This window comes from Heterodontus francisci, chromosome 5 (genome assembly GCF_036365525.1).
Source record: "Heterodontus francisci isolate sHetFra1 chromosome 5, sHetFra1.hap1, whole genome shotgun sequence".
Taxonomy (NCBI): domain Eukaryota; kingdom Metazoa; phylum Chordata; class Chondrichthyes; order Heterodontiformes; family Heterodontidae; genus Heterodontus; species Heterodontus francisci.
Window position 1 is genome coordinate 6,135,745 of NC_090375.1, and position 16,367 is coordinate 6,152,111.

The 16,367-nt window shown below is 51.3% G+C and overlaps 1 protein-coding gene across 10 annotated transcripts in view; it reads right to left on the bottom strand.

Annotated features, from left to right (window-relative positions):
• The window catches only part of LOC137369700 (anion exchange protein 2-like), a 405,213-nt gene that overhangs the window by 96,240 nt on the left and 292,606 nt on the right, over window positions 1–16,367 (bottom strand). For all 10 annotated transcript variants that reach the window (XM_068031052.1, XM_068031042.1, XM_068031050.1 and 7 more), the window contains one exon: window positions 7,933–8,117. In XM_068031052.1, coding sequence (XP_067887153.1) covers window positions 7,933–8,117 — 185 coding nt within the window. The remainder of the gene's footprint in view (window positions 1–7,932; window positions 8,118–16,367) is intronic.

Consider the following 16,367-nt stretch of genomic DNA (forward strand, 5'->3'; position numbering starts at 1 on the left):
TGTGAGGAAGATTGAGGGAGGGATGTGAGGATGAAGGAGGGAGAGGGAGGGGAGAAAGGGAGGGAGGGTGAGAGGGAGGGAGGGGGAGAAAGAGGGCGGCAGGTTGAGAGAGGAGGGAGGGGGAGAAAGAGGGAGGGAAAAGGCAGAGGGTGAGAGGGGGTGGAAGAGGGAGGGAGGGGGAAGAAGAAGGAGGGAGGGAGGGGGAAGAAGAGGGAGGGTGGGAGGGGGAAGAAGAGGGAGGGTGGGAGGGGGAAGAAGAGGGAGGGTGGGAGGGGGAAGAGTGAGGGAGGGGGAAAATGAGGGAGGGGGAAAATGAGGGAGGGGGAAAATGAGGGAGGGGGAAAGTGAGGGAGGGGGAAAGTGAGGGAGGGGGATGAGTAAGGGAGGGGGATGAGTAAGGGAGGGGGATGAGTAAGGGAGGGGGAAGAGTGAGGGAGGGGGAAGGAGAGAGGGAGGGGGAGGGAGAGAGGGAGGGGGAGTAAGAGGGAAGGGGAGTAAGAGGGAAGGGGAGGAAGAGGGAAGGGGAGGAAGAGGGAAGGGAAGGAAGAGGGAGGGAGGGAGGGAGCGAATGTGATGAAGAGGGAAGGAGGGGGAGGGTGCGGAGAAAGAGGGAGGGAGGGGGAGAAAGAGGGAGGGAGGGGGAGAAAGAGGGAGGGAGGGGGAGAAAGAGGGAGGGAGGGGGAGAAAGAGGGAGGGAGGGGGAGAAAGAGGGAGGGAGGGGGGGGGAGAAAGAGGGAGGGAGGGGGGGGAGAAAGAGGGAGGGAGGGGGGGGGAGAAAGAGGGAGGGAGGGAGGGGGAGAAAGAGGGAGGGAGGGAGGGGGAGAAAGAGGGAGGGAGGGAGGGGAGAAAGAGGGAGGGAGGGAGGGGGAGAAAGAGGGACGGGAGGGCGAAAGAGGGCGGGAGGGAGGGAGGGAAGAGGGAGGGGGAAAAGAGGGAGGGGGAGAAAGAGGGAGAGGAGGGGGAGAGAGAGGGAGGAGGGGGAGAGAGAGGGAGGGAGGGGAGAAGGAGGGAGGGAGGGGAGAAGGAGGGAGGGAGGGGAGAAGGAGGGAGGGAGGGGAGAAGGAGGGAGGGAGGGGAGAAGGAGGGAGGGAGGGGAGAAGGAGGGGAGGGAGGGGAGAAGGGAGGGAGGGAGAAAGAGGGAGGGAGGGAGAGGGAAGGAGGGGAGGGAAGGAGGGGGAGGGAAGGAGGGGGAGGGAAGGAGGGGGAGGGGAGGGAGGGCAGGGGAGGGAGGGCAGGGGAGGGAGGGCAGGGGAGGGAGGGAAGGAGGGGGAGGGAAGATGGGGGAGGGAAGATGGGGGAGGGAAGATGGGGGAGGGAAGATGGGGGAGGGAAGATGGGGGAGGGAAGATGGGGGAGGGAAGATGGGGGAGGGAAGATGGGGGAGGGAAGATGGGGGAGGGAAAATGGGGGAGAGGGAAGGAGGGGGAGGGAAGGAGGGGGAGGGAAGGAGGGGGAGGGAAGGAGGGGGACGGGAGAGGTGGGGAGGGAGGTAGGCGGGGGAGGAGGGGAAGGAAGAGGGAAGGGAGGGAGGGGTAGGAAGAGGGAGGGGGGAGAATGAGGGAGGGGGAGGAAGAGGGAGGAAGAGGGAGGGAGGGGGAGAAGGAGGGAGGGAGGGGTAGAAAGGAGGGGGGAGGGTGGGGAAGAAGGAGGGGAGGAGGTAGGGGAGGCGGATGATCAAGGAGGAAGGAGCAGGGGGAAGAGGAGGGCGAGGAGTGAGGAAGAGGAGAGAGTTGAGGAAGAAGGAGGAGGGTTGAGGAAGGAGGAGGGAGGGTTGAGGAAGAGGGAGGCAGGGAAGATGAGGAAGATTGAGGGAGGGATGTGAGGATGAGGAAGGGAGAGGGAGGGAGGGGAGAAGAAGAGGGAGGGGGGAAGGAAGAGGGTGGAGGGGAGGAGAGGGTGGGAGGGGGGAAGGAAGAGGGTGGGAGGGGGTGGAAGAGGGTGGGAGGGGGTGGAAGAGGGAGGGAGGGGGTGGAAGAGGGAGGGAGGGGGAAGAAGAAGGAGGGTGGAGGGGGAAGAAGAGGGAGGGTGGGAGGGGGAGGAAGAATGAGGGCGGGGGAAGAGTGAGGGAGGGGGGAGGAGACAGGGAGGGGGAAGGAGAGAGGGAGGGGAAGAGGGAGGGGGAGGAAGAGGGAGGGGGAGGAAGAGGGAGGGGGAGGAAGAGGGAAGGGGAGGAAGAGGGAAGGGGAGGAAGAGGGAAGGGGAGGAAGAGGGAAGGGGAGGGAGGGAGCGATGGCGATGAAGTGGGAAGGAGGGGGAGGGGAGGAAGGGGAGGGGGGGAAAGAGGAGGAGGCGAAAGAGGGAGGGGGGAGGGGGAGCAAGAGGAAGAGGGAGGGGGAAAAGAGGGGGGAAAAGAGGGAGGGGAGAAAGAGGGAGGAGGGGAGAGAGAGGGAGGGAGGGGAGAGAGAGGGAGGGAGGGGAGAGAGGGAGGGAGGGGAGAAAGAGGGAGGGAGGGAGAAAGAGGGAGGGAGGGGAGAAAGAGGGAGGGGGGAGAGAGAGGGAGGGAGGGAGAGAGAGGGAGGAGGGGAGAGAGAGGGAGGGAGGGGAGAGAGAGGGAGGGAGGGGAGAGAGAGGGAGGGAGGGGAGAGAGAGGGAGGGAGGGGAGAGAGAGGAGAGGAGAGAGGAGAGAGGGGAGGGAGGGGAGAGAGGAGGGAGGGAGGGGAGAGAGAGGGGGGGGAGGGGAGAGGAGGGAGGGAGGGGAGAGGAGGAGAGGGAGGGAGGGAGGGGAGAGGGAGGGAGGGAGGGGAGGAGGGAGGGAGGGAGGAGGGGAGAGGGAGGGAGGGGAGAGAGGGAGGGGAGAGGAGGGAGGGAGAGGGAGGGAGGGAGGGGAGAGAGAGGGAGGGAGAGAGAGGGAGGGAGGGAGAGAAAGAGGGAGGGAGGGAGGGGAGAAAGAGGGAGGGAGGGAGGGAGGGAGAAGAGGGAGAGGGAGGAGGAGGGAGGAGAGAAGAGGGAGGGGAGAAGAGGAGGGAGGGAGGGGGGAGAAAGAGAGAGAGGAAGTCGAGAGAGAGGGAGGGAGGGGAGAGAGAGGGAGGGAGGGGGAGAAAGAGGGAGGGAGGGGGAGAAAGAGGGAGGGAGGGGGAGAAAGAGGGAGGGAGGGGGAGAAAGAGGGAGGGGGAGGGGAGAAAGAGGGAGGGAGGGGGAGAAGAAGAGGGAGGAGGGGGAGAAAGAGGGAGGGAGGGGGGAGAAAGAGGGAGGGAGGGGGGAGAAAGAGGGAGGTGGGGAGGAAGGGGGAGAAGAGAGGGAGGGGGAGAAAGAGAGGGAGGGGGAGAAAGGAGAGAGAGGAGGGGGAGAAAAGGGAGGGAGGGAGAGAGCACCTGGTCGGGCGGGTCGCTGCAGGAGGGAAAGGAGAGGGAAGACGGGGAACCCCGGAGGGGGCGCGACCGGGGTCTCCGCGGAGCTTCGCCCGTGCTTTCGTGAGCGTTCTTCCCGGTCTTTGCGGTCGCTGGCGTGCCCCGTGCTGTCTTGCTCTGCCCCGGCGTCCTTTCTTTCTCTGTTCGTTCTCTTCGTCCTCCTTGTCTTTCTTTTCTCTTTCTTCTGTCTTCGTTTCCGCGTCCTCGGGAGGGCTCGAGAGGGCGGCTTGTCTTTCCGTCGTCTGGTGTCTCCCGTCTGCCGTTCTTTCTTTCGTCCCTTCCGTGTCGTGCGTGTTCCTGCCTTTCCTTCTTCTTGTCCTTCTCTGTCTGTTCCTTCCTTCTGTCCTTGTCCTCTTCGTTTTCTTTGCCTTCCTCTCTCCTTTCTTTCTTGACTTCTTTCTGTTTCTCCGATCGGGGTTCGGGCGGGTTCGGGTCGGCGACTAGGGGGCTGGGGGATTCGAGCTCTTCTGCCTTGTCCTGTTTAGTCCTCGGCTTAATCGTCCCCCTTCTTCTTTAATCTTCCCCCTTCTTTCTTTAATCTTCCCCCTTTCTGTCTTGTTAATCTTTCGCTTGCGCTATTTATCTTCCTCTTTCTTTCGGTTCTTTCCTCTGTTTCTTTCTTTCTTTCTTTCTTCCTTCTTTCGGTCCTCTTTCTTTTTCCTTTTCCCATATCTGTATTTTCTTAATCTCTTCTTTCTTTATCTCCCACTTTCTTTCTTTCTTCATTTCTTTCTTCTTCGTTCTGCATTTCTTGTTTCTTCCCCTTCTTTATTTCTTGTTCGGCCCGTTTGAGGAAAGGCGGGGTTGCTTCCGCTTTCGTATTGCTTTTTCTCCCCTTTCTTTATTTCTTTGTCTCCCTGCTGTGCTTTGTTTTCCTCGTCTGTCGTGGCTTCCCCCCTTCTTCCCCCCGCTTGCTGGCAGCTTCGCGGTTGGGCAGCGGGTTCCCTGGGGCGCTCGATCTCGCCATGCTGGCGTGGCGTAACCGTAACCCATCAAGCGTTCCAGCTCCAATATACAACCCAACCTCTATAAACACCAACAGTGACAGTGGTGAGTCGCTGGATGGGCCAGTACTTACTTGCCCATCCCTAATTGCTTTTCACCAGGTGGTGGTGAGTCGCCATCTTGAACCATGTGCAGTAGGTACACCCACAGTGCTGTTAGGAAGGGAGTTCCAGGATTTTGACCCAGTGACAGTGAAGGAACGGCGATATAGTTCCAAGTCAGGATAGTGTGTGACTTGGAGGGGAACTTGCTGGTGGTGGTGTTCCCATGCATTTGCTGCCCTTGACCTTCTGGGTGGTAGAGGTCGCGGGTTTGGAAATTGCTGTCTCCCTTTTAAGACGGATGATTAGCGAGTTGCTGCAGTGCATCTTGTAGATGGTTACATAACTGCTGCCACTGTGTGTCGGTGGCGAACGAGTGAATGTTGAATGTGGTGCATGGGGTGCCTTTATCTTGAACGGTGTCGAGCTTCTTGAGTGTTGTTGGAGCTGCACCCATCCAGGCAAGTGGAGAGTATTCCATCACACTCCTGACTTGTGCCTTGTAGATGGTGGACAGGCTTTGGAGAGTTAGGCTTGTCTGAATGAGTGCAACTCCAACAACAGTCAAGCAGCTCGACACCATCCAGCACAAAGCAGCCCACTTGATTGGCACACCATCCACCACCTTCAACATTCACTCCCTCCACCACTGACGCACAGTGGCAGCAGTGTGTACCATCTCCAAGATGCACTGCAGCAACTCACCAAGGCTCCTTAGACAGCACTTCCCACTGTTTTTCATGTTTGTGCTTTTGGCCAGGGCTGTTCATTATTCTAAAAGCAAAATACTGCGGATGCTGGAAATCTGAAATAAAAACAAGAAATGCTGGAACCACTCAGCAGGTCTGGCAGCATCTGTGGAAAGTGAAGCAGAGTTAACGTTTCGGGTCAGTGACCCTTCTTCGGAACTGACAAATATTAGAAAAGTCACATGTTATAAGCAAGTGAGGTGGGGGTGGGGCAAGAGATAACAAAGGAGAAAGTGTAGATTGGAACAGGCCACATAGCTGACCAAAAGGTCATGGAGCAAAGGCAAACATTATGTTAATGGTGTGTTGAAAGACAAAGCATTAGTACAGATTAGGTGTTAACGGACTGAATATTGAACAGCAGCAAGTGCAAACATGAAAAAAAACAGTGGGTAAGCAAACTGAACAAACTAAGATGAAATGAAATAAATGCAAAAAAGATTGTAAAAAATGTAAAAAAGAAAAAATAACTAAAAATGAAAGTAAAATGGGGGGCTGTCATGCTCTGAAATTATTGAACTCAATGTTCAGTCCGGCAGGCTGTAGTGTGCCTAATCGGTAGATGAGATGCTGTTCCTCGAGCTTGCGTTGATGTTCACTGGAACACTGCAGCAATCCCAGGACAGAGATGTGAGCATGAGAGCAGTGTGGGGGGGGGGTGGGGGGGGGGGGGGGTGTTGAAATGGCAAGCAACCGGAAGCTCAGGGTCCTGCTTGTGGACTGAGCGGAGGTGTTCCGCAAAGCGGTCACCCAATCTGCGTTTGTTCTCCTCAGTGTAGAGGAGACCACACTGTGAGCAGCGAATACAGTATACTACATTGAAAGAAGTACAAGTAAATCGCTGCTTCACCTGAAAGGAGTGTTTGGGGCCTGGGATAGTGAGGAGAGAGGAGGTAAATGGGCAGGTATTACACCTCCTGCGATTGCAGGGGAAAGTGCCATGGAACGGGGACGAGGTGGTGGGGGTAATGGAGGAGTGGACCAGGGTGTCACAGAGGGAACAATCCCTTCGGAATGCTGACAGGGGAAGGGAGGGGAAGATGTGTTTGGTAGTGGCATCACGCTGGAGGTGGCGGAAATGGCAGATGATGATCCTTTGGATATGGAGGCTGATGGGGTGGAAAGTGAGGACAAGGGGGACCCTGTCACGGTTCTGGGAGGGAGGGGAAGGGGTGAGGGTAGAGGTGCGGGAAATGGGCCGGACACGGTTGAGGGCCCTGTCAACAACAGTGGGGGGGAATCCTCGGTTGAGGAAAAAGGAAGACATATCAGAAGCACCGTCATGGAAGGTAGCATCATCAGAGCAGATGCGTCGGAGATGGAGAAACTGGGAGAATGGAATGGAGTCCTTACAGGAGGTAGGGTATGAAGAAGTGTAGTCGAGGTAGCTGTGGGAGTCGGTGGGTTTATAATGGATATTAGTAGACAACCTATCCCCAGAGATGGAGACAGAGAAGTCGAGGAAGGGAAGGGAAGTGTCAGAGATGGACCATGTAAAGGTGAGAGAAGGGTGGAAAATGGAAGCAAAATTGATAAAGTTTTCCAGTTCGGGGCGGGAGCAGGAAACTGCACCGATACAGTCATCAATGTACCGGAAAAAGAGTTGGGGGAGGGTGTTCATTATTCGGTCATTTAACACCCTCTCTGCATTAATGCTTTGTCTTTCACCATACCCTTTGTCTTTGTTCCATGACCTTCTGGTCAGTTATTCTCTGTGACCCTCTGCCCTTTCAACACCTTTTGTGTTATCTTTTGCCCCACCTCCACTTTATTTGCTTAAAACCTATTATATTTCTAACCTTTGCCAGTTCTGATGAAAGGTCACTGACCTGAAACGTTAACTCTGTTTCTCTCTCCACAGATACTGCCAGACCTACTGAGTACTTCCAGCATTTTTTGTTTTTATTTCAGGATTCAGAGTTCAAATCCCACCAGGACAAGTTGTAAAACTGAATTCAATGCCTGTAAAAACTGATTATAAAAGGAGCTGGATTTGGTTAAAAACCCACCTGGATCACTCCTGTTATTGAGGGAAGGGAACCTGCTGCCTCTAACGGGTCTGGCATGCACGTGACCCCAGTCCCACTCTGTAGGGTTGATCCCTAATGTGGACTTCCCAGTATCACACGAAGCCTAACTGACAAAAGGTTCTATTCACAGAGTAATCACCGTTAAGCAGAAAAACATCAAATTACATTAAGTTTACAACACAGAAACAGGCCATACGACACAACTGGTCCATGTTTATGCTACAGACAAGTCTCCTCCCACCCTACTTCATCTCACCTTATCAGCACATCCCTCTATCCCTTTCTCCCTCACTTACTTATCTAGCTTCCCCTTAAATGTCTATACTATTTGTCTCAACTACTCCCTATGGGAGCGAGTTCCATATTCTCTGTCTCTGGGTAAAGACGTTTCTCCTGAATTTCTTGTTGGATTTATTGGTCACTATATGACATTGATGGTCTCTAGTTCTGGTCTCCCCGACAAGTGCAAACATCCCCACGTATATCCTACTGAACCCCTTCATAATTTTCAAGACCTCTATCAGGTCACTCCTCAGCCTTCTCTTGTCTCGACAAAAGATCCCCAGCCTGCTCACTCTTTCCGAAAAGTCATATTAATAACAACATGGTATAACTGCTCTGCACCTGCTCCAGTGCCTCGATATCCCTGCAACCATTTAAGCAACAATGGATGCATCTTTCTGGCTTGTTGACTTAAGCGGGCTTGAACAGCCTCTGCCCTCATTCCTGTGCCATTCCCGTTACTGTTTCAAACCCTCACCTTATCCGACATCAGCGTGGAGATGGAGCGTCCGATCTCATGGTAGTCCATGTTGCTTGTGCTCGGTCCCAGCAGGATGAAGAGGAACCGGACTGGGACAGGAACCTCCAGCACCGACTCCAGCTCTACCGCCGTCTTCAGGCGCACATATGCCATGGTTGGATGGTCCAGGAACTCAACACACCCTGGAGGGAAATGAAAGGATGCAATCTCACCGACGCAATGTGCCTCAAGGGTTAAGGAAAGCAACACACAATAGAATTTGAGAAAGAGGAGATATTAGATAGGTTGACTGTAGTTGATAAGTGACCAGGACCTGACCAGATGCATCGAGGATACTGAAGGAGATAAGGGTGGAAATTACGGAGACACTGGCCATAATCTTCCAATTCTCCTTAGATACAGGGGTGGTGCTAGAGGACTGGAGAATTGCAAATGTTACACCCTTGTTCAAAAAAGGGTGTAAAGGATAAACCCAGCAACTACAGGCCAGCCAGTTTAACCTCAGTGGTGAGAAAGCTTTTCGAAACGATAATTTGGGACAAAATTAACAGTTACTTACAAATGTGGATTAGTAAGGATAGCCAGCACAGATTTGTTCAGGGCAAATTGTGTTTAACCAACTTGCTTGAGTTTTTCGATGAGGTAACAGAGAGGGTTGATGAGGATCATGCAACTGGTGTGGTATATACAGACTTCCAAAAGGCATTCGATAAAGTTCCACATAACAGGCTTGTCAGTAAAATTAAAGCCCATGGGAAAAAAGGGACAGCAGTCGCATGGATATGAAGTTGGCTGAGTCACAGGAAACAAGGAGTAGAGATGAACGGTTGTTTTCAGATTGGAGCAAGATATGTAGTGAGGTTCTCTGGTATTGGTGTTCGAACCTCTGCTTTTCTTGATCAGTATTAATGACCTAGACTTGGGTGTGCAGATCACAATTTCAAAATTTGCGGATGACACAAATCTTGGAAGTATTGTGAACTGTGAGGAGGATAGTGATAGACTTCAAGAGGACATAGACAGGCTGGTGAAATGGGCAGACGAGTTGCAGATGAAATTTAATGCAGAGAAGTGTGAAGTGATTCATTTGGTAGGGAGAACGAGGAGAGACAATATAAAATAAAGGATACAATTCAAAATGAGGTGCAGGAGCAGAGGGACCTAGGGGTATGTGCACAGAAACCACTGAAGTTTGCAGGTCAGGTTGAGAAAGCGGTTAATAAAGCCAACGGAATTCTGGGCTTTATACATACGGCATAGAGTACAAAAGCAAGGAAGTTATGATAAGCCTGTATAAAACACTAGGTCGGCCTCAACTGGGGTATTGTGCTCAATTCTGGGCACCGCACTGTAAAGAGGATGTGAAGGCATTAGAATGGGTGCAGAAAAGATTCACCAGAATGGGTTCAGGGATGAGGATCTTTAGTTACGTGGATAGATTTGAGAAGCTGGGGTTGTTCTCCTTAGAGAAGGTTGAGAGGAGATTTGATAGAGGTATTGAAAATCATGAGGGATCTGGAGAGAGTAGATAGGGAAAAACTGTTTCCATTGGTAGAAGGATCGAGAGCCAGAGGACACTAATTTAAGGGGGAGGGGTGGCGGTATAGATTAAGGACAGCATTGCAATGCTGGAGAAAGAGGATATCCCAGAGGGGTCGAAGACAGAATCTATTTGGCTAAAGCTAAGGAACAAAAAAGGTAGGGTTACAATGCTCGGTGTTGTCTGCAGGCCACCAGCTAGTGGGAAGGATGTGGAGGAACAAATTTGCAAGGAAATTACAGAGTGGTGCAAAAATTATAGGGTAATTATAAGGGGGACTTTAATTATCCAAATATAGATTGAGATAGTAGTAGTGCAAAGGGCAGTGAGGGCCAAGAGTTCCTAGAGGGTATTCAGGAAAATGTTCGACAGCAGTATGTTTCCAATGAGAAAGGAGGCACTGCTAGACCTAGTTCTTGGGAATGAGGTGGGCCAAGTGGATCAAGTGTCAGTAGGAAAACATTTAGGACACAGTGATCAGTGTATCATAAGGTTTAGGCTGACTATGGAAAAGGACAAAGAACAATCCAGGGTAAGGATAATTAACTGGAGGAAAGCCAACTTTAATGGGCTAAGAATGGAGCTGGGGCGAATAAATTGGAGCCAAAAGTTGGCAGGAAAAACAGTAGCTGAACAACCTTCAAAGAAGAGTTATTTCGGGCACAGTCAAGGTATGTGCCTTAAAAAGGGAAAGGTAGGAGTAAACAAATTCAGAGCTCCCTGGATGACAAAAAAGATAGAAATTAAGATAAAGAAGAAAAAGTGTGCTTATGACAGATATCAGGTGGAAGATACCATTGAGAACCAGGATGATTATAGAAGGTTCAGAGGGGAAGTGAAAAAGGGAAGCAAAGAGAGAGTCTGAAAAGAGACTGGCAGCTAACATTAAATGGAATCCCAAGTCTTCTACAGACTTATAAATAGTAAAAGTGTGGTAAAAGGAGGAGTGGGGCTGATTAGAGACCAAAACAGGGATTTATGCATGGAGACAGAGGCATGGCTGAGGAATTAAATGAATACTTTGCAAATTTTTTTCCAAGGAAGAAGATGCAACCCAGGCAATGTTGAAAGAGGAGGTAATTTAGACACTAGAAGGGTTAAAATTGATAAGGAGGAAGTATTAGATTAGTACTTAAAGTGGATAAGGCACCAGGACCGGATGAGATGCATCCAAGGATAATGAGGGAAGTAAGAGGGGAAATTGCGGAGGGACAGGCCATAATTTTTCAGTCTTCCTCGGGGGTGGTGCCAGAGGACTAGAGAATTGTTCAAAAAAGGGTCTAAACATAAGTTCAGCAACTACAGGCCAGTCAATTTAACAATGGTGGTGGGGAAACTTCTGGAAAGAATAATTTGGGACAAAATGAATAGTCACATGGACAAATGTGGGTTAATGAAGGAAAGCCAGCATGGATTTCTTAAAGGAAAATAATGATTAACTAACTTGCTGGTGTTTTTTGAAGAGGTAACAGAGGTTGATGAGGACAATGCAGTTGATGTGGTGTATATGGACTTTCAAAAGATGTTTGATACAGTGCCACACCATAGACTTGAGAGCAAAGTTATAGCTCACAGAATAAAAGGGACGATAGCAACAAGGATACAGAATTGGCTGAATAACAGGAAAGAAAGAGTTGTGGTTAATAGATATTTTTCAGGCTGGAGGAAGGTTTGTAGTGGAGTTCTCCAGGGGTCAGTGTTGGGTCTCTTGCTTTTCCTGATATATATTAATGACCTAGACCTTACTGTACAGGATACAATTCAAAGTTTGCGGATGATACGAAACTTGGAAGCATTGTGAACTGTGAGGATAGTGTAGAACTTCAAAAGGACAGACGAGTGCAATGGGCGGGCAAATGGCAGATGAAGTTCAATGCAGAGAAATGTGAAGTGGTACATTTCGGTAGAAAGAACATGGAGAGACAATATAGAATAAAGGGTACAATTCTAAAGGGGGTGCAGGAGCAGAGGAACCTAGGTATATATATGCATAAGTCATTGAAGGTGGCAGGACAGGTTGAGGGAACAGTTAATAAAACATAGAGTATCCTGGGCTTTATGAATAGGAGTACAAGAGCAAGGAGGTTACGTTGAATCGCAGATTGAACTTGTATAAGACACTAGTTCAGCCTCAGCTGTAGTACTGCGTCCAGTTCTGGGTGCCGCACTTTAAGGAGGATGTAAAGGCATTGGAGAGAGTACAGAAAAGATTCACGCGATTTTTTCCAGGGATGAGGAATTTCAGTTATGAAGTTAGATTGGAGAAGTTAGGACTACTTTGCTTGAAGAGAAGGCTGAGAGGCGATTTGACAGAGGTATTCAAAATCATGAGGAGTCTATATGAACGAACATATGAATTAGGAGCAGGAGTAGGCCATTCGGCCCCTCATAAGATCATGGCTGATCAGTTTGTGTCTTGAAATCCACACTCCCATCTACCCCCGAAAACCTTTGATTCCCTTGCCTAACTAGAATCTATCTACCCCCACCTTAAAAATATTCAATGACCCCGCCTCCACCACCCCCTGAGGCAGACAGTTTCAAAGTCGCACAACCCTCTGAGAGAAAAAATTTCTCCACATCTCTGTCTTAAGTGGGGAAACAACAGTGCCCCCTAGTTCTGGACTCCCCAACAAGAAGAAACATCCTTTCCACATCCACCTTTTAAAGACCGTTCAGGATCTTATATATTTCAATCAAGTTTCCCCTCACTCTTCTAAACTCCAGTGAAAACAAGCCCAATCTGTCCAACCTTTCCTCATAAGACAACCCACTCATTCCAGGTATCAATCTAGTAAACCTCCTCTGTTCTGCTTCCAACGCATTTACATCCTTCCTTAAATAAGGAGACCAAAACTGCCCACAGTATTCGAGATGTGGTCTCACCAATACCCTGTATAACTGAAGCAGAACATCCTTACTTTTATTTTCAATTTTCAGACGTTTAGTGGGCTTAAAAGTGGATAAATCACCAGGCCCAGATGAGATGTATCCCAGGCTGTTATGTGAGGCAAGGGAGGAGATAGCAGAGGCTCTGAAACAAATTTTCAAATTCTCTCTGGCCATAGGAGAGGTACTAGAGGACTGGAGGACAGCGAATGTGGTACCATTATTCAAGAAGGGTAGTAGGGATAAACCAGGTAATTACAGGCCAGTGAGTCTAACATCAGTGGTTGGGAAACTATTGGAAAAAATTCTGAGGGATAGGATTAATCTCCACTTGGAGAGGCAGGGCTTAATCAGGGATAGTCAGCATGGCTTTGTCAGGGGGAGATCATGTCTAACTAACTTGATTGAATTTTTCGAGGAGGTGACTAGATGTGTAGATGAGGGTAAAGCAGTTGATGTAGTCTACATGGACTTCAGTTTTTGATAAGATCCCGCATGGGAGATTGGTTAAGAAGGTAAGAGCCCATGGGATCCAGGGTAATTTGGCAAATTGGATTCAAAACTGGCTTAGTGGCAGGAGGCAGAGGGTGATGGTCGAGGGTTGTTTTTGCGAGTGGAAGCCTGTGACCAGTGGTGTACCACAGGGATCGGTGCTGGTACCCTTGCTGTTTGTAGTCTACATTAATGATTTAGACATGAATATAGGAGATATGATCAGTAAGTTCGCAGATGACATGAAAATTGGTGAGATTTTTTCCCTTAGCGGAGGGATCAATAAACAGGGGGCATAGATTTAAGGTAAGGGGCAGGGGGTTTAGAGGGGATTTGAGGAAAATGTTTTTGACCCAGAGGGTGGTTGGAATCTGGAACGCACTGCCTGAAGGGGTGGTAGAGGCAGGAACCCTCACAACATTTAAGAAATATTTAGATGAGCACTTGAAACGCCATAGCATACAAGGCTACGGGCCAAGTGCTGGAAATGGGATTAGAATAGATCGGTGCTTGATGGCCACACAGAGACGATGGACCTAAGGGTCTGTTTCTGTGTTGTATAACTCTATGACTCTAATTCCTCTCATAATAAAGGATAGCATTCCATTTGCCTTCTTTATTACTTGCTGTACCTACATACTAACGCTTTGTGACTCATGCACTAGAATACCTAGATCCCTCTGCACCTCGGAATTCTGCAGTTGTTCTCCGTTTAAGTAATACTCTGCTTTTTTATTCTTCCTGCCAAAGTCAAGAACTTCACTTTTTCCCACATTATACTCCATCCACCAGATTTTTGCCCACTTATTCAACCTATCTATATCTGCAACCTCTTTATATCCTCTTCACAACATACTTTCCTACCTATCTTGTTTCATCAGCGAATTTAGCCTCCAAGCCATCGCTCCCCTCATCTAAGTCATTGATATAAATTATAAAAGGTTGAGGCCCCAGCACAGACCCCTGTGAGACTCCACTTGTCACATCCTGCCAATCAGAAAAGGAACCATTTATGCATACTCTCTGTTTTCTGCCACGTATGCATGTATGTACGTCTGGACAGAGTAGATAGGGAGAAATTGTTCCCAATCGTGAAAGGATTGAGAATGAGGGGGCACAGATTTAACATATTTGGCAAAAGAAGCAAAAGTGACATGAGGAAAAACTTTTTCACACAGTGAGTGGTTAGGATCTGGAATGCACTGCCTGAGTGTGGGATGGAGGCTGGTTCAATTGAGCCTTTCAAAAGGGAACTGGATAATCATCTGAAGCAAAAAAATTTGCAGTTTACGGGAAAAGGCGAGGGATTGGAACTAGACGAGTTGCTCTTGCAGAGAGCTGGCACAGGCATGACAGGCCAAATGGCCTCCTTCTGTGTTGCAACCATTATACGACTCTAAGAGAAACACATTAGATACCGGGTAAAGCTCGGTCTACACTGTCCCAATTAATTCTCTCAGGTCAGGTGCAAGATGGGTTAGATACAGAGTAAAATTCCATCCACACTGCCCCAAACACTCCCAAGACAGGTACAGCACAGGTTAGATACAGAGTAAAGCTCCCTCTACACCAGGGTTGTCCAACATACTGCCCACAGGCCAGGTTCCGGCCTGCCAAAGGTTTCCTTCTGGCCTGCAGGTGTAAACAGCACCCAGGGCCGTTCCTCATCCGCACCGTGACTGGAGATGGGAAATTTCCCATTGTCTTCTTCTTGCAGACTGGCCTTTTCAAAAACGTTGTGCTGTCAGTTTCACAGCTGACAGCTGCTGAACCAGGAAGGTGCTTCCCAACTTACGACAGATTCGGGGTTTCCTGACTTTTTTTAAAGGCCGTCAGAAAATCCCAAATTTCTCCCAAGTTGGGAAGCGCATTCCTGCTTCAGCAGCTGTCAGCTGTGAAACTGACAAGTCAATGTTTTCAAACAAACTGACCAACCACAAAGCTGATGTGCTGAGCACACCCATTCCCTGCAACTATCAGAGAGAGAGAGACAGAGACAGGAAGAGAGAGAGAGGGAGGGTGGAAACAAAGAGAGTGGGACAGAGAGAGAGGGGGGAAAACAGAGAGGGGGGAACAAAAAGAGTAAGGCGGGGCAGAGAGAGTGGGGAAATGAGAGAGAGCAAAACAGAGAGAGAGGATGAAGAAAGAGGGGGTGAAGAAAGTGGCGGGACAGAGAGAGAGGGATGGGGGGGGACACAGAAAGAGAGAGGGGTGGACACAGAGAGAGGGACAGAGAGAGGGGGTAGCAAACAGAGAGGGGGGGGCCGGAGGAGGGCGTGGGGGGAGGAAGAGAGAGGGGAGTGGAACAGAGAGGGGGGGGTGGAAGAGAGAGGGGGGGGGGGGTGGAAGAGAGAGGGGGGGGGGTGGAAGAGAGAGAGGGGGGGTGGAAGAGAGAGAGGGGGGGTGGAAGAGAGAGGGGGGGGGTGGAAGAGAGAGGGGCTGGTGGAAGAGAGAGAGGGGCTGGTGGAAGAGAGAGAGGGGCTGGTGGAAGAGAGAGAGGGGCTGGTGGAAGAGTGAGTGGGGGTGGAAAAGAGAGGGGGGGTGGAAAAGAGAGGGGTGGTGGAAAAGAGAGGGGGGGTGGAAAAGAGAGGGGGGGTGGAAGAGAGGGGGGGTGGAAGAGAGGGGGGGTGGAAGAGAGGGGGGGTGGAAGAGAGGGGGGGTGGAAGAGAGAGGGGGGGGTGGAAGAGAGAGGGGGGGTGGAAGAGAGAGGGGGGGTGGAAGAGAGAGGGGGGGGTGGAAGAGAGAGGGGGGGGTGGAAGAGAGAGGGGGGGTGGAAGAGAGAGGGGGGTGGAAGAGATAGGGGGGTGGAAGAGATAGGGGGGTGGAAGAGATAGGGGGGTGGAAGAGATAGGGGGGTGGAAGAGATAGGGGGGTGGAAGAGATAGGGGGGTGGAAGAGATAGGGGGGTGGAAGAGATAGGGGGGTGGAAGAGATAGGGGGGTGGAAGAGATAGGGGGGGTGGAAGAGATAGGGGGGGTGGAAGAGAGAGAGGGGTTGGAAGAGAGGGAGGGGTTGGAAGAGAGAGGGGGGGGGGGAAGAGAGAGGGGGGGGGGGAAGAGAGAGGGGGGGGGGAAGAGAGAGGGGGGGGGAAGAGAGAGGGGGGGGGAAGAGAGAGGGGGGGGGAAGAGAGAGGGGGGTGGAAGAGAGAGGGGGGTGGAAGAGAGAGGGGGGGGGGTGCAAGAGAGAGGGGGGGGTGCAAGAGAGAGGGGGGGGTGCAAGAGAGAGGGGGGGGTGCAAGAGAGAGGGGGGGGTGCAAGAGAGAGGGGGGGGTGCAAGAGAGAGGGGGGTGCAAGAGAGAGGGGGGGGGGTGCAAGAGAGAGGGGGGGTGGAAGAGAGAGGGGGGGTGGAAGAGAGAGGGGGGGTGGAAGAGAGAGAGGGGGGTGGAAGAGAGAGAGGGGGGTGGAAGAGAGAGAGGGGGGTGGAAGAGAGAGAGGGGGGTGGAAGAGAGAGAGGGGGGTGGAAGAGAGAGAGGGGGGTGGAAGAGAGGGGGGGGTGGAAGAGAGGGGGGGGC